At 39.0% G+C, this 22,076-nt stretch overlaps 2 protein-coding genes across 2 annotated transcripts in view; one reads left to right on the top strand and one right to left on the bottom strand.

The window, feature by feature from the left end:
- Positions 1-1,796: 1,796 nt before the first annotated feature.
- Positions 1,797-16,746, top strand: capn7 (calpain 7). Its single transcript, XM_017714365.2, has 21 exons — positions 1,797-2,272; positions 2,677-2,785; positions 3,298-3,455; positions 4,219-4,286; positions 5,423-5,623; positions 5,768-5,854; positions 6,791-6,917; positions 7,059-7,144; positions 7,366-7,459; positions 8,947-9,093; positions 9,219-9,325; positions 9,450-9,570; positions 10,382-10,526; positions 10,621-10,720; positions 11,036-11,171; positions 11,324-11,399; positions 11,547-11,692; positions 12,744-12,806; positions 12,931-13,061; positions 14,437-14,529; positions 15,725-16,746. Exons 1-21 carry the CDS (start codon positions 2,171-2,173, stop codon positions 15,867-15,869), a joined length of 2,442 nt encoding a protein of 813 aa, XP_017569854.2. The 5' UTR covers positions 1,797-2,170; the 3' UTR covers positions 15,870-16,746.
- Positions 16,747-18,640: 1,894 nt separating this feature from the next.
- Positions 18,641-22,076, bottom strand: part of sh3bp5b (SH3-domain binding protein 5b (BTK-associated)) — a 33,119-nt gene continuing 29,683 nt past the window's right edge. The window contains exon 9 of the mRNA XM_017714364.2: positions 18,641-20,394. Within this exon, the coding sequence (XP_017569853.1) occupies positions 20,237-20,394 (158 nt within the window). The 3' untranslated portion in view covers positions 18,641-20,236. The remainder of the gene's footprint in view (positions 20,395-22,076) is intronic.

Below are 22,076 nucleotides of genomic sequence, written 5' to 3'. Positions count from 1 at the left end.
TGCTGGTAGCCATGTAGCCTTTAGCATACTAATATGCAGATATTTTAAATTCCATATTTGAAGAATTTACACTGATTTCTTTATCGCAGCTAGTCAATATGAGTCAGTCTAATATTTTTAATCTCATATTTTTAAAAAATAGGTTGCATGTCCTTACCTCAGCCAGACAAAAGAAGTCCAGCACTTTCTAAAACTGGAGTGAATTATGGCCAAATTGATATTCAAGGTTCAAGATTCAAGAGTTTTATTGTCATGTGCACAGCAGAACAGGCAGTTACACTGTACAATGAAATTCTTACTTTGCTGTTCCTCCATTCACCGAATATAATCTTAAGAGAATAAAAAAGAAAATATAAGAATAACTCTAAAAACAGTAGTAAAAAGTAAACGCAAAAAATGTACAGTATGTGCAAAGTTGAAATAAAATTATGACTGTGTAATAATGTACTCACACCTGCTTCCCTCACAGGAAGAGGTATGGAAAGATATTGTCTTGTATTATAGCGCCATCTTCTGTGCAGCCTTGGTGGGTAGTCGACTAATATTCTAATAAAATAATAAACTAATAAACTAATAAAAATCATGAGAGGGGTTTACTCCTTCTTCATTCCTCTCTTCCTTCCGTCATTCTTTCTTTCTTTCTTTCTTTCTTTCTTTCTTTCTTTCTTTCTTTCTTTCTTTCTTTCTTTCTTTCTTTCTTTCTTTCTTTCCTTTTTCCTTCCTTCAGGCAGCCCTCAGGTCAACATAATACCAGTGAATTCACATTTCACTTGAGAACTCATGATATCTGAGTGCCATTCTGGATGCTGAAGTTCAGATGATAATGCAGATCTGCCACTGTAGCACTTCATTTTGGTCATTACTCTTATTAAGTATTTTACCATACTATGCTACCAAAGTTCAAAACTATTCAAGCCATGATGCAAAAGTACTATGCAAAATAAACCATAAGGCTTAACACGTGCTTAAAACTATGTAAAAGTAGAAAATGCCTTCTGTAATTAATGTGCTCAGGAATCCATCAACAATTAGGGGTTTTCTGTAATCACTTATCATTATTTTCTGTAATCATTACGTGTTACGTATACATAGGCGTGTGATTGTGTGCGTGTGCGTGAGTGTTTATATAAACTGTAGTGTGGGTGGCAGTCAAATGAATGAGCCTGCGTAGGAATAAGCTCTTTTTCTAGCCGCGTGGATTTCCCCACCTGTCGTAGGCAAGTGATGTAACTGAGAATCAGTTCATTCAACCGACTCAGTAGAACTGTCAATGAATCTACAGATCGATTCAAATACAACTTCGTTTGCCATGGCTGTTACAGTGACTGCAAAAATATGCCAAGTCAAGTTTATTATCATCAAATCATTCAGACTCATTGCACAATGTTTAAAACCGAGAGAGAGAGAGAGAGAGAGAGAGAGAGAGAGAGAGAGTGTAATGTAGACAAATCCAAATATTTTGATTTTAATATTTTGTAATGGTGTTTTATATTATAATTTGACTGACATTTGAATTTCTTCACTCTACGGCCTTTAAGATGAACCCAAACATCGAATCGATTCAGCTGGCCTTTCGTTTCGACTGATGTATTGAAAAGAACCGATTCAGAAGAACGTCTGACTCGTGAAGATTCAGACATTCGAGTAGAGACTTCAGTCATGTATTTGTTATTAGACATATAAACGTGAAGAGCAGATATAGACACGCGCATAAGTTTAGGAGTTTAGGAGATTTTTATCTCTCTGATTTAAATAAATAACTGAGTGACGTCTCCGGGAAACGCCCACCGAGGCGGAAGTGCGCCGTGTCTGTGGGTTTGTTATTGACAGAAGCTAGCCGTGGAGTTTCTCTCACTCTGGCGGGACTCGGGTATTTTTACGGTGTACATTTTCGGGAAAGTTCTCTGTCTTGGCGTCTGTTCATCATTTGAAACTCAATAAAGTGGGATTCAGGTGCTGTGCGGTAAAAAGGTCGGTTTGTAAGTAACTTAGTTAGCTAGCTCGTGTTTAGCCTGTTCGTTAGCTGCTATGGAGAAGCCGTAGAGCTGTGACTGTTACCAGAGAGAGAGAGAGAGAGAGAGAGAGAGAGAGAGACAGATAGGTGAGAGAGACAGAGAGAGAGTGAGAGACAGACAGACAGATAGAGAGAGACAGAGAGAGGAAGGCTAAGATGGACTGTAGCGCCCTGGAGCTCGATGCTGTCAAGTTCGCCAAATCAGCGGTGGTGCACGACCAGAAAGGAAAGTACAATGAAGCGATTTTCTTTTATAAGGTAAGTCCAGCCCTCCGACTCTGATAAGTGACAGGTTGCTAGCTGGACAGGCTCAGTTGGCTTTGTGTATTCTGTCCGAAACTGAAGAGTTGGCTGCTGTAATGTGTCCCATTTAGCAGCTATAAACACCTGTTCACATTAACGGGGACACCTCATGACTTCCAGTGCTAACTTACAAGAAGTTCTACAAAATACACCTGGAAAAACACAGCGTTACATAGGAGTATCAAATGTAGTTGTTAGTGACTGTAGTTGTTATTGGTTGTAGTCTCGTAACCTAAATTAACGTTACCTTTTTAAAATCTGTATTCAGAAGACTGTTAGCCTCTAAGCCAACTACATGTTATGTGCTCCTGTCTCTTGAATGTATAAAACTGATGAAGAATCGTTCTTTTTCTCTTTAGGAAGCGGCCCAAGCTCTCATCTATGCTGGCATGGCAGGGTCTAAACTGGAAAACATTCAGGGAAAAGTGAACGAGTACCTGGAACGAGTACAGACTCTACTCAGTGCTGGTCAGTTCTCTGAAATATAGTTGGTGATATAGTAACACTTTTTCTGCCAAGGTGTTCTGGGTGCTTATACCCTTAATTTGCTTTGTCAGGGTGAAGTGTCTGAAGTTCAAAATGTACTAATGATCACAAAATGTAAGACTGGAATTATGTCACAGATCCAGATTTGAGTGTGTGAATACTCCTTCAGTGTATTTCTCGAAGTGTTGTGACTACGTTTTCACTTTCTGTTCAGAAGTGTCTGAACTCATACTTTCCGTGGCTTATGCCCCAGTAATGTTTGTGCTGGCCAGGGCTTGGTTTGAGAATGGGTGTGACTCTCAGAAAGTAACTACGTCATCATAATCCTACCCTCTTTGCACAACGTAGGAGTGTGCTGTCATCTTATTACTGCTTTGAATAAAACAATTCACCTTCTCCCGTTTCCCTTTTGTACACGGTTATGTGATAATATAAGACCCTTTTACATCTTTGTTTAAGTCTTTGTAACATACTCTTTAAATTTCCCTCATCAGTTCAAGCCCAGAGCAGTGACCCGTTAAAGACCAAGCATCAGCTGGACCTCGAGCGGGCGTACTTTCTGGTAACCCAAGCCTTTGAGGAGGATGAGAAGGGTAACAGTGACGAGGCCATTGAGCTCTACTCGCAGGCTGTGGAGCTGTGCATACAAGCAGTGAGTCATTATGTGCAACAGAAAGTTCTGGACTGGAGACACTTCAAAAGTTTGGAATCACTTGTCATATTGACAGTTGCTGTTATTTTATTCAGTAGCAACTTACACAGTGTAAACTGAAATACCATTGGAAACAGCAAAAACTTGTCTATTTACAATCATTTCTTGATAAGTTATCCATCTTGAGTTTCACCAGGTTTCATATATAAGGCTTTCTGGATTTTGATCTGGATTTACCTCTGATTAAATGACGTTTTATTGATTTTCTAAGTTGGAAACACATCTACTGCACATATCTACTGCACATATTTACTACTCTACACATCTACTGTTTATGTGCAGAATTTAACATATTGAAAACAAAAAAGTTTTTCTTTCAATATGTTGAGCTCAACAAATAAATATGAATTGTGTATTCAAATGCATAGAGGTTTGTTTTCTGTAGAGGATGTATTTACTTATTTTCACATAGAACATGTGATTTGACCATGGACATCCAAATATTTGCATACAGCTGTATGGAAATAGAACACACCAGCAGCGTTGTTGACTAGGAACGGCTGCCTCTGGTGGGTCTGAGTTTTGTTAGCGGGACTCTGTTTATCGTAGTCTTACATGCCAACATGACTTTATAACCTGTCAGTATTGCAACAGGTGTTTGAGAGCAGGGTTTTATGTCTAGTGTATATTTCATGATTGACAGCTTTACTGAGGGCTCCAGTGATGAGGAACTGAACTGCGTTATTTTCTCCCTCTCTTGCAGTCCAGCGAGACCTCAGATCAAGCACTTCAGGGCAAACTGAAGCAGTTGGCTCGCCAGGCACTAGACAGGTGACCCAGCTCTGTGGAATATTCAGAGTGCAATAAAAAATTTGTGGGTAAACACTGAGTGAATCCTGCTGTGGAAACACTGAATATTAGGTAAAATAGGGGAAGCTGACTACATCCGCCCTCAGTTTTTCATGATTGGCATTACAGTGTTTATTCTTAGGTCTGATAAGTTGGGACAGACAGAATTCACCAGCAGCTGAAAACTATACTATAAAAAAAAAACTATGACTACAGTGATTTTTATTCAGCATTTTACATACTAAGCTAAACTACATCTAATAAGTAAGATCTAATAAATAAACTAGATCTAATAAGACACAGGTCTTATTATATCTATGTCTTTTTATTGGACCATGCAGTTTTTCAGTGTTATTTTAAGTACTGGCCACATCCATCAAATATGCTCAGAAAAGCATATTGTGTCATATTGTGATTCAATGTGTCACAAGTCAGTAATATTTTGTCATATCGCCTAATCCTAGACTGCATTTGTGGGATTTACTACCCAGCTTTTTTAAGTCAATCAAAAGAATTCATTGGATAATAGTGTTCTGTGCATTTATATTAAATCATATAAGAAGTGTATGTATGTATTTATGATTATTCTCGGAAGGGTGTTGTGGAGAGAATAATTGATATGGTTTTCAGATGAAAAAATAAACAAAATGTGACCTTTGTGGCAAAAAGTCTTCCCAGAAGGGGGACGAAAGCCCACGTGAACACATTGCCCCAATGAATGAATTTATTTATTTATTGTTTATTTATTTATTTTTCATTGTATGTATTTATTTTATTTTATTTTTTATTTTTAGACTTTCGACATAAAGTTGGTTGTTTTAATTTCACAGGCTTACTTAGCAGTGGCCAATATTTTTAGCCAGAAAGTTTGCGCACTAGTAGGTATAGATAAATCTACTCGTAATTTCTATTCATTCATTATTTGTACTGTTGAATCAGCGTAACAATTAAATGTTAAATCCTTTTTTGTTTGTTGTTATTCTTTAAAAAAAAAATCAGATGATGGCTGATCTTGTGCTGTCATCTTGACAAAGTAGTATTTTACATGTTGGATTGCTGTTGATTGAATTTCACCACCACCTTCTGTTTTTGTTTTTCTGTTTATTCGTGTCATTTAGGGCAGAGGGACTGAAAGATTCTAAACCGGCACCGCATGAAAAGCCTATCGGCTCCACTTCCAAAGCCCCTGCTCCGGTCAGGCAGTACCTGCCCCTGGGTCCTGACTTCTCCCTCCATGACAAGCCACAGCCGGTCCGTGCTGTGCAGTCCAGCGAGCCACAGGGCCAGCGCTACACACCTGAGGAGATAGAGGTGCTCAGGTGAGTCAAACTGGCTGCTTCAGCTACAAACACTATAGAATACTTAGGCATTCATGCTGTTCCCATTTATCTGAAAAAATATTTATGTGTGCCAAGTGTAGATGTTGACATCTCATGTTGACTGTCTTCTTTTGTGTATTAAAGGAAGACCTCCAAGATAAATGGAATTGAATATGTGCCATTCATGAATGTTGACCTGAGGGAACGCTTTGCTTTTCCTGTTCCATTCTCGTGAGTTCTTTCTTTTGCTGGGGTCCCAAAATACTTATCAGAACTGCTACATAACCACTATATAGCTCCTCAACTCTAGGTTTATTATTCAGTTGTTAATCTTAAGACTTGTAGTAACTACTATATATTATTCAGTAACTACAAACCTCAATGCAAGAGATGTTGGAACAGCATGTAAAATGCAAATGAAAACAGAAAGCATTGAATTGTAAATCCACTCTGACCTGCATTCAAAGTAAAACAGTACAAAGAGAAGATGTTTGTTTAACTTAAAATCTTTATCGTTTTTCTACAGATGTACCCATTCTGAAATTGATGCCATGCATCCTTTAAAAAAATTGGTAGAGGTTTGATCCAGTTTAAGACTAGGAACCTTGTGATATGTTTACATCATCTGTTTAAGGTGTTTTTTTTTTTAATCATGCTTGGGTATAAAAAGATCATCCAGGCAAGGCCTTGTCCTTTATTAGCAAGGGTGGGTTGAAGCTTGCCACTTTCCCCACAAATATCAGCAAATTATTAGTTTAAAAATGTTTCTCAACAAGAACTGCAAGTTTGAATTTCTGTGTATAAAGGGCAAAACAGAAAACCACAACTGAATTCCAGTGACATTCCAACCCTCAGACAAGGTAAAACATTCAATATTTTTTGTGCTGTTTTCGAGTTATTGCAAATCAAAGATTTTACTAATGCCTGCTTTCTGTTTTTATTAGCATTTCACATGCAGAACTAACTTTTAAAAATTGAGATTAGTACTGTGCAATTAAAATGTCAGCTAAAGTTTGTATTTTTGAAAATGAGAAACTATAGTCTGGGGGTTCTTACAGTGTAAGAGCTTAACCTGTACAAGATTACATAAATGTGTCCATTTTATTCTCCGCAAAGGTTCTTTTTGCAATTCTTAGTCAAATGGATCATTCTTCTTTTTATTTTAAGGGACAAGCGTGGAAAGCTGGCCTTGTCTCCCAAACAGAAAGCCATCTTCTCTCGCTGGGTCCGGCCTGACGAAATCTGCAACAACCCCACCATGATTTTCACTGTGTCCAGCTTCAGTATCAAACAGGTGCCACTGTTTTCTGTACTACAGATCCCTAATACTCAACGTCAGACCTTTCATGGGGCTTTGACCTTGTGAAAGCAGCTGTAAATGATTGTAAATAATAATAATAATAATAATAATTTGTTGTGTTATTTGTTGCTGCAGACGGTAGTGTCAGACTGCTCTTTTGTCGCCTCTTTGGCCATTAGTGCTGCATATGAGAGGCGCTTCAACAAGAAGTTAATCACCAGGTAGAGTCACACTGCAAAGCATCCGTTGCTACATCACAGATGAATAACAGCTGCAGGGATTATTGTACAAAACCTTGATCTAAAGTCATCCACTTCAGCCTTCCTGAGTCACTTTAATCACTAAGTAATAGTCAGCAAAGGGACAATCACTGTAATGATGATGATTGTGTGTGTGTGTGTGTGTGTGTGTGTGTGTGTGTGTGTGTGTGTGTGGTTTACAGCATCATATACCCACAGAATAGGAGGGGGGAGCCCGAGTATAATCCATGTGGGAAATACATGGTCAAACTACACATCAATGGAGTCCCTAGAAAGGTACAGGCACTGGGATCCTGGGATCTTTTGTCTTTAGTCTTTAAAAATGGCTGTTTTTTAAGTGATAAAGAGATGCTTTTTTAAATCCCACAAAAGGGGAAATTTCACCTCCATATTTAACCCATCCGTGAAGTGAAACACAACATACACACTAGTGAACACACACACACACACACACACACACTAGGGGGCAGTGAGCACACTTGCCTGGAGCAGTGTGCGGCCCTATCCACGGCGCCCGGGGAGCAGTTGGGGGTTAGGTGTCTTGCTCAAGGACACCTCAATCATGGACTTCTGGTCACAGGACCAGTTCCCTAACCTCCAGCCCATGACTGCCTCAAGTTTACAGTTATATAATATATCATAATTTACATATTCAGTCAAATAAAATATTGTAAACTAGGCACAAAAGGTATGTTTACATGTTTTATTCATTTTTTTCTTTTTAATTTCCTTTTCCTATTGGAAAAGTTGTTCAGAAATGTGTCGGTGGTGGTATATTTTTTTTTATAAAAGTAACAGGGAAAATTGTCAGTATTGGTAGTACATCAGAGAACATCAGTCAGTACTGTATGGCTGCTTTTCATTACATTTTAATCACATTAAGTTCTAACATACATTGATCAACCATGACATTAAAATCAACTTTTTGTATTTACACTCGTTGTCCACTTTATCAGTTCCACTTACTATTTAGGTGCACATTGTAGTTACAATAATACTACATTAACAGACTGCAGTCAGTCTGTTACCCTGCATACTTTGTTAGCCTCCTTTTACCCTGTACTTTAATGGATCCCCACAGGATCACCACGAAGCAGGTATTATTTAGGTGGTGGATCATTCTCACCACTGCAGTGACACAGACGTTTTGGTGGCATGTTAGTGTGTGTTTTGCTGGATGGATCAGACACAGCAGTGCTACTGTAGTTTTTAAACACCTCAGTGTTGCTGCTGGATTGAGAATTAGTCCACCAACCAAAAATACCCAGCCAACAGCGTTCTGTGGGCAGCGTCCTGTGACCACTGATGAAGGATTAGAAGAAGACTAACGCGAACTGTACAGCAGCAGATGAGCTGCTGTCTCTGGCTTTACATCTACAAGGTGGACCAACAAGGTAGATGTGTCTAATAGAGTGGACAGTGAGTGGAAAGTGTCTAAAATCTTCACCAGTGCAACAGTGTCAGTCCATTCTTTTCAGATGTTGCACCCAAACAGAATATAATATATTTGTCAAGGGATTCAGCCATTTGGGATTTAGTCACATGTGCACTGTATAGGGAGTAGACTTAGAACTTGTTTAGAACAGCTTAGAACATGGCTCAACAGGTCAGACTGGAACTGTTTGTTTTATAGTTTTTTTTTTTTTTATGTTATTAAAACAATCTGAACTTTTGAAAGGTGACCCCAAACTTATGACCAGTTGTGGAAGAGTGCTTTGCAGTGATGAAGTGACAGAGGTACATTGTAAACGTTTTTCCTTCAGGTGATCATTGATGATTTCCTCCCAGTGGACCGCAATGGTGAGCTGCTCTGCTCTTACTCAAGTAACCGAAATGAGCTGTGGGTTTCCCTTATAGAGAAGGCATACATGAAGGTGATGGGTGGATATGATTTCCCTGGCTCTAACTCTGTAAGTAAAAGCCACAAATAACACTGTAAATCTATGGGGGTGAAGAATTTAATGAGTTTTTTTTTATTAAAGGGAGTTACAAACTTCAGACCTTCTCCTCTCAGTGAGATTCTTTTCATTTGTAGAATATTGATCTGCATGCGCTGACTGGCTGGATCCCAGAACGCATTGCCATGCACTCAGACAATCAGTCCTTCAGCAAGGACGACACCTTCCGAATGCTTTTCCAAAGGTGAGCACACATCCTTAGAGGAAATGTTCCTGTGCAGTGTTTTGCTGCTTTTGTCAGAGCCTATATTCCTTTAGCTGATGGACATTTTGAGAGTCAGAGTGCATTGTGGATTTCACTTTGACAGGTTTCACAGAGGAGATGTCCTCATAACCACAGCAACTGGTGTTATGACAGAGGAGGAAGGGGAGAAGTGGGGCTTAGTGCCCACACATGCCTACGCTGTACTAGACATCAGGGAATACAAGGTCAGTTTGGGTGCCTGCTTTTTTTCCTATCAACTTTTCCATTTGAACATATTATCAGTTCTTGCATGTTTAAAATACTGTGCTGCTGCTAATCTATTTAACATTTATAAGTTACATCTGTATTGTGTTAACAGTATTAAAAGCATGGTGTAATTTGATATAAATCACTGTTCATTTATGCCTCATTGCAACAAGCTGAGAAATTCTAAGCTTACATTTGACAACATGTTTGTGTTCACAAGTAGGAGACGTTTTATTATGAAAACTTCTTTTGAGTTATATTAATATGTTGTAGGATAAAACATTCAACACTGTTCTAATATCAACACCTATTTAAACATGTATAGGAAGTATTCTAGCATTTTCTAGTGTAGTTTTTTTAGTATTCATATGTAATAGCAGACCATTGCAGATCAGACAGGTTGGCTCAGAATTTTGGGCCTGGCATAATAAAATAGTTTCCAATCCATTCTTTACCACTATTCTTTATAATTCTCTTCTTGACCAATACAACAATGGCAATTTGCACTTGTGGCTCAGAGATTTGCAGTGTTCTTTTAGTGCTAAGCCAGCAGATCTTGTGATGCTCGGAAGAGACGTTTTTCTTTACTTTTTATTCAGTGGTTTTACAGTGAATCACTTATTTGAGTTGTAATAGCTCTTATACTGCTGAACATGAGGGATTAAGGTGGTGAGTTATATGCAAAACCCATAAGGTGATGAGTTCCGTTGTGTTTGGCTTCAGGTGATGACTTTACATTTACGATTATCTTTATCATCATGAGTATCATTTCCTTCTTATGGACTCCAGGGTAAGCGTTTCCTGCAGTTAAAGAACCCTTGGAGCCATCTCAGGTGGAAGGGCCGTTACAGTGAGCGTGATGAGAAGAACTGGACTCCAGACCTACTCAAGTACCTCAACTTTGACCCCAAAACTGCACAGAAGTTTGATAATGGTAAGAGAGTACCATCCAGTTCTACAGCACCAAGTTAAATGAAAAGACCTGATTCCACTTAAGAGTGGTGACTTAACTGGGGTCTGTTTTTAAGGTGTGTTTTGGATTATCTGGGAGGACCTGTGCCAATACTATGATGTCATTTACCTGAGCTGGAATCCAGGACTGTTTAAAGAGTCTTCCTGCATACACAGGTCAGTCTTTTAGACCTCGTTTACACTTCATGTGACTAGTAGCTGGATTGTATCCTGAGATTTTAGCCACATGCATTTACACTTCAAATGTGTCTTTGGTCAGTCAGACTGAATTCCCATTACTCTGTGGGACAGAATATGCAAATCCACTCAATTACATTAAGTGACCAGGTGTTAACAGGGTCTTTGAGTCGTATTAGATCACATCTGGTTTGAAAACTGCAGTGTTAAAGACACAAAATTGAGGAGAAAAGTAGTTCCTGGGATGAGTGCAGCATGAACATATAGCTTGTGTTTTCTGCTTTGCCTTTGCAGTAGCTGGGATGGGAAACAGGGTCCAGTGAAAGATGCCTATAGTTTGGCCAACAACCCTCAGTACAAGCTGGAGGTACAATGTCCACAGGGGGGAGCTGCAGTGTGGGTGCTGCTGACAAGACACATCACCGACAAGGTACAGTCTCAAATGACTCACTTCAACACCTGAATAAGGTTTAGTCACAGTGGAGGCCAGTTAAAAATCATAATTTGTAATGATAATGTTTGGTGTTTTGGCAATATTTGATATTTTATGCTGTTATGTTCGTTCTTTTATTCATTTTGAAGGATGATTTTGCTCAAAATCGAGAGTTCATCACTTTAGTTGTTTACAAGACTGACGGAAGGAAAGTTTACTATCCAGGTACATATCTTTGAATAAAACAAGAGGTCAACATTAACTGTGTTTTCTTGTATTTTGTGTAATACATTTAGCTCATCATCACTGTGTATGGTGTCCTGTTGTTGGCATATGAGTGACTTTTTTTTCTCATCGTCTCTGTCCTTGTAGCCGACCCTCCTCCTTATATTGATGGCATCAGGATCAACAGCCCACATTACCTGACCAAGATCAAGCTGACCAGCGCTGGAACTCACACCTTTACACTGGTGGTGTCTCAGTATGAGAAACAAAACACAATCAACTACACACTAAGGGTAAGTCTTGGGCTTACATTCTGATACAGTATATACTAAGGTCAGAGAACACCATTTATTTCATTTCCAGTCAAAATGACCAGTAAGTACAAGTTTTTCGTTTTTTGGAAAACATATTTAACAGATTACGTAGACGCCTCAAAATTATTATAATGTGAAAGTTTTCAGTATTTAGTGTGTCCACCTTTTGCCTTTATTACAGCTTCTATTCTTTTTGAGAAAGGTTCAGTTTAAATAAATTTCTGGAAATATTTTCCCACACCTCCAAAGTTCAGTCATAGAAGTTAGCTGCATTTTCTCATTGTCAAAGTAATTCCAAACAAATTCAGTAATGGGGTGGCCAGCCCATTGTTCTTTTCCTTTCTCAGTAATGACTTCTCTACACATCCTTTCAGACCCATATCATTGTGTGGAAGGATGGACAGAAACGCTTGTGGATTTTTTTTTCAGATTTGAAGCAAGAGTGGAGCTCTCTCTCAAACATGAAAGCTAGCTAATAGGAACGGTTTTGGTGGTATATCAGGTCTTGCCTAGTTTTTAGGAGTTTCAATTACATGTTGGTGTTGTCTTGTATCTGAACTCCTCAGAAATATCTTGGGAAAAATGAATGACTTTGACTTAATGGCAGTTTTGACAAGTCTCTGACTTGCAGTACAAAAGTCTCTTAGAGTTGTTATGTTTACTATATTAGAGTTTTACATGCTGCCATTTTGTAGAAGACCAAATAGAGATAAATAAGTACATCACTAACATTTATACCAGGTTGACGTGGAGTTCATTTTCATATTGCTCATATTGCTTTAGAAAGCACACATAGCTGTATCTTGGTGCACATCTCTAGTGTTTGTTAGTTAATGAAGGCAGTTTTGGTGCACAGGATTCCTGGCTCATCTATCTCCTTAGTGAAAATCCCCTGAGGCTCTTTCAGGTTTTCTTACTGACTGCAATACAAAATCAGCATTTGTGAAGGTTATTTCTGAACTAGGTATAATGAAATTAGATTACAATGTGTGGTTAATCTGCTATTAATTATTATGAATTTTTGATGCAGGTCTACTCAGTGTGCAAGTTTAATTTCTCCAAAATTCCAACACCCTTCACTCATACCAAAAGGGTAAGCTTATGTTCTAATCAGAACTTGCATTCATTGTGAAATAGTGTGGTTATGCTGTACTGCTCATTTATGCAATGATCAATCCTTTGTCTCCTCCTTTATCTCTGTCTTTATGTTTGTGTAGATAAATGGCCAGTGGAAGGGGATCAGTGCAGGAGGCTGTGGGAACTATAAGGACTCCTACAAGCACAACCCCATCTACCAGTTTAACTTGGAGAAATCGGGACCTCTGCTCATCGAGCTCCGAGGCTCCAGGTAAGGTTTGGCTATCCAGTTTATTCTGCCACAAACCACCAGAGGGAGCACACACATTACTTGCTCAAATAATTTTCAGACTGCAGTGTGCAATGCGCCAGCTGTCCTGTTGTTAGAGGCAGAAGTCAAAGTCATACCTTCACCAAATGTTGCTCTGTTTGGATAAATTTCTTATGCTTTGAAAGGAACAGATTTTTGTCAGGAGCTTGTAATTGCCTTTGATCTCCCTGTCTTTATGCATGTAAAGGATGTGCAACAAAAAAACACACCCTTTTTACTTTGTAGTGCACTGTTATAAATCCCTTATATTTTTGCCATGTCTGGAAACACAGTGAATAATTTTTATGATGCACAATAAGTATCATTATGTATGTTTTTTGGAGCAGACGGAAAAAAAAACATACAGGACTAATTGTTCTCTCTTTGTAATGAAGTCTGCAGTTATTGTGTTATTCTAATACTGACGGTGTCTATGGTATGTGCAGGAAAGCACATTACATCACCATATGTTGATGTATTTTATCATAATAACAATAAATATCATCGTATTGCTCAACCTTAGTGGAGCATACCTAGTGCCCTCATGAAATCCCACAGTGCAGCACTGCAGGTAGGATCCAAAAGATGTATCCTGGTGGAACAGAATACGAGACTCAGAACATCAGCATCTGCCATCAGAAGGGTTCTTATTTCTTAGTGAAACAGCACAAGTGTGCAGTGGCCTAAATCTGTGAGGAGGCATATCATAGTGGACTGCGTGACATTTGCTGTGGTGTTTATGTAACAGAATGTGACGACCGTTACAAAACGATAAGCAAACCATGTCGTGTGAAACTGTGTATTTAAATCAGAAATTATTTTCCTGATATTATGGTGCTGCATTAAAGTCCTGGTTCTCCAGCACAGGAAATAGTAAGTGTGCTTCTATTTCAAATGCAGCAATAGATGACTATTATAATTACCTGCAATGTGCAGGCCATCGTGAGATTTTAGTCTACAGTGATTTAAGAGAGATTGCTCTATAAGTCACCTTTGTAGCTGTGATCAAGCCAATTGCTTTTGATGCAGCAATAGTAGCAGCCGATTACACAGCCTCTCTTCATTCAAGTTACTGGTCTCTCTCTCTTCTGCTTTTTGCACTTCTGCATTTTGTCCTTCTTTCTGTTTCGTCTTAATTATTTTCTTTCTTTCTTTCATTCTGTCTTTCTCTTACACACACTCTCTCTCTCTCTCTCTCTCTCTCTCTCTCTCTCTCTCTCTCTCTCTTTCTTTCTTTCTTTCTTTCTTTCTTTCTTTCTTTCTGTAATCTCTGCATTGTGTTATTGTAGTTTGACTGAGTGTGAATGTGAGTGTTGCTGGGTTTGTGTCACTGCAGGCAGTACAGCGTGGGCTTCGAGGTTGTGACCGTGTCCACTGTAGGAGACCCTGGAAGCTCAGGCTTCCAGAAGAAGAGCAGTGGAGATTACAGGTAAGATATTGCTGTGGGACAGACACAGACAGAGGTGTGTGTGTATAGGTGGCTGATTCAGTCTTAATGTCTTGGTTGTGTCAGTGCCCGGAGAAAGGAGAACAAACAGAAGCGGAAGCTAATGCTGATATTCTCTGCCAAAAGGAGAAGAAATTGTTTTCTGGAGCTTCCCCCAGTTTCAAAGCATACAGTTACCACTGCTGCATTAGCCTGTCATATCATGTGCTTTTCACATCAGATTATTGGAATTATATGGAAACCATTGAAAAGTTTGCAATCACTGTTTTCCACAATGTAAAAAATGGTTGTATAATGATGCTAATGTTCTGTGGATTAAAAAGAAATTGTAGATAACTGTAAAAAATGCTGGAATGTTTGATGATGAACAGGCCTGTAGATGATTCCATAATGATTGAGGACGCTGTACAGCATTGAGAACTTACAGCAAAGTTAATTTATAGAGTGCACATTTCACAGATCAAATTATTTCAAGTAATTACTATATAATGATTGTTACAGCTCATTAGTTAATATTAAGTATTTTTATGTTGTCTTAAGCTTGTCATTATTTTAAACTGTAAATAAACCAGCATTTACATATTTAGTGTCTAGTTTATAACATTTCATTCGACACTGTGTAAGTTATTATTGAATAACAAATATTGGTTTATTATTCTCTTCCAGCAAATTATAGCACATTAATAATTGCTATATTTTCTCTGGCTGAAATGGCCAAATCTTAGCATTGTGTAGCTCATGACATGGTTGTGGACAGGGATATAAAAGTGCGTTGGTGCATCATGCATTGATTTTAGTAACATCAGTTACAAGAGAAGACAGTTAAAATACTTTGTCATTTTTTGCAAAAGTGAAATTAAACACAAAACCAAAAAACTTTGACTTCTTCCACTGTTACCACAGTAGTGGGTTCTAAACAATTAAAACAATACACAGACTGTTAGAAACGGCTCATTTTAAAGCTGAAGGAATAGGAGTTTAGTATCAGCCGATGCTCAGAATTTCAATATTGGTATCAAGGTATTGGTCTCTACTGGGGTGGATGATATACATCAGATTTGTTGGTAGATCAGTCCAATTTCTTTGTTTTTGGTTCATGTTTAGTTAAAATAGTTAATTGAGAGGGGATCTAATACCATGTTGCCTTACTTTGTCCATTCATGTCTCCTCTTCTCAGATGTGGCTTCTGCTATATGGAGGTGGACTACATCCCTGCAGGCCTTTACAACGTAATCCCCACCACTTTCCTGCCCAAACAGGAAGGGCCCTTCTTCCTGGATTTCAGCAGTGCCACTCCTCTTCGAGTGTCCCAGCTCCAGTGACAGCTGCTCCCACGCCAGATCAATAACCTACTGCAGCAGAGCAGAGCCTTCTCTCATCAGTGCTGCAGTGTCTGTCCTTCACTTCCAATCTGGTATGGACCTGCCTGCTGTCCCTCCGCCCCCTTCATTCAGCCTGACTGTTGGTATGACTGCTTTCCTCCTCACAGAGTGTGGTCTGACAGACTGTCACAGGCTGTTTCTTGCTATGATTGTAAAGTGCTTGGAGCACATATGCACACATTGCTTCAAAGAATTGCACAGAACTCTTCTGATGATGTTGGTGCATGAACATTTTATTTCATTTCCATGGATGACTTTTTCACTCAGGAGACTGCAATAAACCGTTGGACTTTACAACGCTGTAAATTATGGGAAGATTCATGTTTGGTACTTAGATGGCTATGTAGCCGTTCTAAGGGCTCTTGAGAACCAGCAATATTTACTGGTGTTCAGAGTTATAGAACTCTCATCTAGAAGGTATAATGAAGTACCAGCAAGACTATTTTACTACTTCACAAATTATACTAGTCCTCAGTATCTGCAGCGTTTTAACTTCGTCAGGTGCTCATTTTTTGTTTCATGTTCTGTGATGTCACATCAAGCCAAAACAGTTTTGTTGGTCTCAAAAGCAGAAATATACTCTGCTATAGATCACTGGCTTTTAAACTGGTCTTCAGGGCCAACCAGGTGCTGCGCATTTGTGTTCCAAATCAGGGCACTGGGGACCAGATTGAGAACCACTGCTATCCATGTTTTTCCTGAAACCCCAATGGGAGCTGCCAAGATGCCTTACTATTTCCTCACTTTCCAGTTGTGCTACAATTCCATTAGTGCTAACAAGAGAATTTCTAGTGAAAAAAATAAATTGTTGCTGGTACGGACTACATGATTCAAACATTAGCTCGTGCTGTTGCTGGAAAAGTATGTGTTGCAAACTCCAGCTCATTGGTAAACATCCTGCACCCTCTGCGTTCTATTCCAAGCTGAGGAACAAGGAAAGGAAACTGATGTGGTTTGCAACTTTAAAACTGAAACATCTTTCAAAGAGGAGATTCACTTCTGAGGTTTACCTTGGCAGATGCTCTGACATGGCTGTGCCTCAGCTTTAAAAAAAAAAAAAAAGAAGTCGCTGCGTTTGGTATACTAAACATTTCATATTTTATTGCTATACATATAAATGTATGTCTCTGTGATTTTATAGCTCTGTAGCTTTTCACTATCCAAGCCTCGGAAAAGACCAAATCATACGCCAAGTTATTTCAACCTCACTACACAATTTTTATCATCTGCCCACTCTGTAAGCATTGAGGGATTAGGCACGGTTAAAACGTGGTCACCACAGCTTTGTAAAATTTTCTAGTTATTAAGAAATTCCTAGTATTTTTTTTTTACCAATTTTATTAAAAAAAAAACAAAAAACAAAAAAAAAAACAAGGCAGCAGCGCATGTTCACTATTTCACTGGCTCAGAACGGAAACACTAGAAACCAAAATACGCCTTTGGCTATGAATCATGTGAAAGGTTAAAGTTCAGGAAAATTATGGATAGATAGGAATGCGCTCAACTTAATGAACAGGGCTATTGCCAGGGGAACTTAAACCTGTAACCCAGTTTATTATTATCATTCATCCACTCAGATGTATTTATTTATTTGTGTAATTAAAGGAAAGCAGAGGAAAAACATTAACAAATAGATTGGATCATCTCTTGTAGGATGGTTTGTGTTTTTTCCTTGGACTTGAAAGCAGATCATATGGATGAAGGTGTGTAAACTAGATTTTTGTGAAGCAGCGAGATGCCGGGAGGAAACACGAGGGAAGCTGTTTTTGTTGTAGTGAAGGCAGAATTGGTCCTAACCGGAATCAGCAGACTTCAATCACAAGAGGAGCAACTTCTAACAGAACCTTTTCTCTTTGAAACATCAGTGTGGTCCGGAAGACCTATGAATGAAAGGTTCACCAGTTTTCCATAACTGTATACGATTGTTTTCCAGCCTAAAAAAAGCACCTAATGTGATAATTGTGTAAACTTGATTTACTCTAAACTTTCCTTTTACCCCAAATGCAGTCAAATGGCCAGGACTTCTTTGACGTCTGCAGTTTGCTTCTTTAGTTTTGCAAAAATTTTGCTGCTGACGTCTGATTTAGACATGCAATTAGCACAATGCTATTTAGAGTACATAAGCTTCACTTTCACTGTTGGATGCATTAGCTATTAGACCCTGTGCAAAAACTAAAGGCGCACGCTTCAGACACCAAACGACTTGGCTAATCCATTACATCTGAGGTTTGGGGGAAAAACTAAACTTGATTTTCTACTGAACTTAAGGAAAATTAACTTCAGGGACAGTGAATTAGCTGGATTTTCAGTAGTTCTACTGCAGTACAGTATACACACACAACAAATATACATATAGAACTTGACTCTGGGAATTGATCAGTGGATTCTACACGTATGGATCAGTAAATATGTAAAACTGCTGGGTCTGGTTCAAATGGCAGAAGACACTGAATATGAATGAGTACGTAATAGTAGACACACGATTCTCTGCATGTGCTGTATCAGCCCGTCTTGTTAATACCAAAATCCAGCAGTTCTCCTTTCCTTGGTCTCTACATCTAGTGTTTCACGGCTAGTTCTGATGAGTTTGTGCTGATCTTCCACAGAACTTTGCAAAATATGGATCTCCTGCACATCGTGCTGAATATTGCTGTTAGACAGGAACAAAAGAGTGACTGTGAAAGGGCTGCATAGAAGAAAAACTATAAAGATCAGTGAATATTACTTTATTTAAATTTGAAAACAACTAGGCAAGCTGCTCAGGAACAGACCATCATAAAACATGAAAACACAGTTTTTAAGATGGCATTTACCATCTGTTTCCACTACATACACAAAGAACACACAAATAAAATGCTGGAACACAAACAAAAGGAAAACTGAACACAAGTTTGCGCCTAAAGACTATACAGTGTGCTGACTAGAACTGACGCTGTGCTTTGTGCCTCTCTAGCAGCAGCTGCTGTATTATGCAGCTGGTTAACATTCATTCTCTTTTCCTATTAGTGCATTTCACTTCGACTCATTCTGTGTTTTCAAAACTGGGGTCCATTTCTTAAAGCTGACCATCCCATAAGAATGTCCCAAAACTGACCATCCCATAAGAACGTTGTTTACTTCTCTGACTGGACAATCTCTGGGTTTATCCAGCTAACTGGGCAGTCCTGCTTTGTAAAATGTTCCCAAGCCAGCAAACCCTTGCAGTCCAACTGACCTCAGTGTAGTTAACCAACCTTGTTAAACCAGGAAAACCAACAAAAGACTCATGACCCATTCTCTGTATATAAAACATCCAGGTAATGGCGGCTGTAAAGAACACAAGATGTCTTTATCTATTGCTCTTTTTTTCCTATCAATATTGACCAAACATGGGGACTGTCCATCTTTATAGAGACACAGACATGGCAGCATGCACACGGTCCAGGTGAATGGTCAAGCCCATTAATCATGATGCTGCTGGGAGCGAATCTTGATGAGGACAGGATGAAGAAAAGGTCACGTATAAGCAGCCCGGAGGAGAGGTCCAGCATGACTGTAGATGTCTATAGATGAGGTCTAACGTAGGTCAACTTCAGCTTTATTGCACTAGAGAAGCAGCCAATTTCGTTCTGAAGGTTTTTGAATCCTTTAGATATGTTTGAATAAAAGTTTTGGGAGTTTTCTCTTTCACCTTTGTCAGTGGTGCGTCTGCCATGCTCCAGGCCAAGTGCAAGCACAAGCACTGGCCGTATTTATTATACTGCAGCATGAATGATCAGGATTTGAGGCCATGGTTTTGTTACAGTGAACATGAAAGACAAAGAGTGAGAAGACCATGAAGAGATATCACTCATCTCTACGTTCAATTTTTACTCAGCTCTTTAAGACTTTCTATGAATAAACAAAGTGTCAGAGAAAAGACCCTTTTCAAAAAGTATACATCCATATCACCCCAGTCTCCTAGCCATCGTCCATAACCTCACAAATTCTTTTCACGTCTGATGGTTTTATGGTTTTGGTAGTTGGTTGAGTTGGTTCAGTGTTTAGGCTATTTATATAAACATTAGGGATTTCAGTAACTCAGCAGAATCTCCCTCATTTATAATCCTTTACCATCTAGTGAGATTGCTTCCGCTGATCAACCAGAACCTGCTTAACAGTCTCAACAAAAACGAACAGTGCTGACTTCAAGGGTGAGAGATGGACGGCTGCCAGTGCCTTTAATTAGGACATGACGTGGTTGGGAAGGTGGTGAGGTGTTTGGGTAAGGGCAGCCTATACTTCACCCAAATGAGGAGGAGTAAGGTAATGAGGGGGATGGGGTGGTTTTAGGCCACACTGAAGGGGTTGCGTCCGGTGACTTTGGCATTGTCCATCTCTCCACGTTTCAGAGACAGAAGGCGGAAATGGTTCTTCATGCTACTAATGCTGCTGTTGTTATTCAGTGTGTTGTTCAGTTCAGCCTCGGCACCCTCTGCTCGGTCACCTACAAATACAGGAAAAAAAAAAAAAAGTACATTTACAAAAATGTTGAATGAATAATTTAAAGGTAGGGCAGGTCATGAAAGTATTGAAAGTACAGTATGTCACAAGCTTTTCCAAGCATACAGTGGATATTGTCAGCATTCAGAAAAAACACTCCTCTGCATGTCTGATTACAAAAAAATAACAGGATTAAGTGCAGTGCAGTATGCAAAATGCTAAATACATATAACTGTATTCATAGAAATATGCATATAAATTAGTGATATTACATTTTTGGCATCTCATCCACTTATTTTTGACAGCAAGAGTTAATGGTTTTTTGACAAGCACAGAATGTAATGCCTTCCACTTGATATGATAAAATATGTATCAAAAATAATAATAATAATAAAAACTGATTAGTAATGGTGATTTTTGCAAAAATAAGTTGTTTACTGCTTTAGTCGCTTACAGCAGAAATCCGTAACCCAGACCTGATACGTCAGTACACTGGGTGATTACACTGACTTTACTGAACAGTGAGGGGGGTACTCTAGCCATTCACTCACAACAGCACAGATCAAGATGACAGTTTGGCTCACAAGCTTTTCACTGTTGACATTACACAGAGTTAAAAAGCCTGCAAATTAAAAAAAAGCATCTCAGACAACAAAAAGGATAGGCAAGAAAAGGCCAGATGTCCTCTGTGTCCTTCAGGTTTATAACCGATTGATATGAAATTCGTATATGAGGTATAAACAGTGATCCATGTTTAAGAATATGGAAAAATAAGATACGTTAAGATTTTTGGGCATATCAACCAGCCAATTCATCTCTTATTTTTACACCTGGCAGAGGCACTGCAGAATCTGTCACAGTGACAAACAGACTGTCCTGAGGCACAGCTGCAAGGAGGAGGAAGCCAAGAAAAATCCATCTTCACAGTTTTGCATAAACATGACACTTGAAAACTACAGCTGTCTTTCTTATGCAAACAGCATATGCAGTATCTGATGCACAAACACACGGGATGCCTTATTAGCTTTGTTCAACCAAATCCTGATCTTAGTCCTTTAATACTGAATATCTGAGTCTCAACTGATAAGTGCTTTTTGTACAAAACAGCCTCACAGTGCACATTTCTAGTAAACTCATGTATATTCAAATATAATGACACTCAGAAATTTAAAAAGTAGTCCTTTCAATTCTTCACAATTGTTAACGCACTAAAACTGGTACCTGAGGCACAATTACTAAATACTAGAACTCAAGTACCAAATACCTGAAGCAAGTCTGCAAAAACAGATGAATCGTAGGTCTGCAGTGAAGGAGGTCTATGGTGATGCAGCTATAGTTGCTAGGGCTGGCTACACCATCCTTATGCCTGCTGTTTAGCCAGGGAGAGCCCTGCTTGTGATGTGGATGAGATGCCAGGCCAGATGGAGCCTTGTTCATGTTTTGCAGTGCCTGATTTGCTCTAGTTTTTGTTTTGTTTTTCAAGCTTACTTTTGTTTACATATTTTCTCAACACTGAAAACACAAACACCTGGAAGCCGTCCAGAGAACGGTGGTCTGGAGTTTGCGCTGGTGCATGCTGCAGCGTGGGTGTAAAATCTCTGCTCTAGTAACATAAATGCTTAATTTTGTCATGTTACTCCATGTTTGGTTTTGTAAAGGTAGTAATGAAGTGGTGCGAGCACTTAC

Source organism: Pygocentrus nattereri, chromosome 3 (assembly GCF_015220715.1).
Source record: "Pygocentrus nattereri isolate fPygNat1 chromosome 3, fPygNat1.pri, whole genome shotgun sequence".
Taxonomy (NCBI): domain Eukaryota; kingdom Metazoa; phylum Chordata; class Actinopteri; order Characiformes; family Serrasalmidae; genus Pygocentrus; species Pygocentrus nattereri.
The sequence above is the reverse complement of the archived record's forward strand: the minus strand, read 5'-3'. Positions and strand labels throughout refer to the sequence as shown.

What these genes read in the sequence shown, in the direction of transcription:
- capn7 (XM_017714365.2), top strand. Translation starts at nt 2,171, where the DNA reads ATGGACTGTAGCGCCCTGGAGCTCGATGCTGTCAAGTTCGCCAAATCA. An exon ending in TTCCGAATGCTTTTCCAAAG is followed by an intron (nt 9,326 to 9,449) that starts GTGAGCACACAT and finishes TCACTTTGACAG; the next exon opens with GTTTCACAGAGGAGATGTCC. An exon ending in CAATCAACTACACACTAAGG is followed by an intron (nt 11,693 to 12,743) that starts GTAAGTCTTGGG and finishes TTTTTGATGCAG; the next exon opens with GTCTACTCAGTGTGCAAGTT.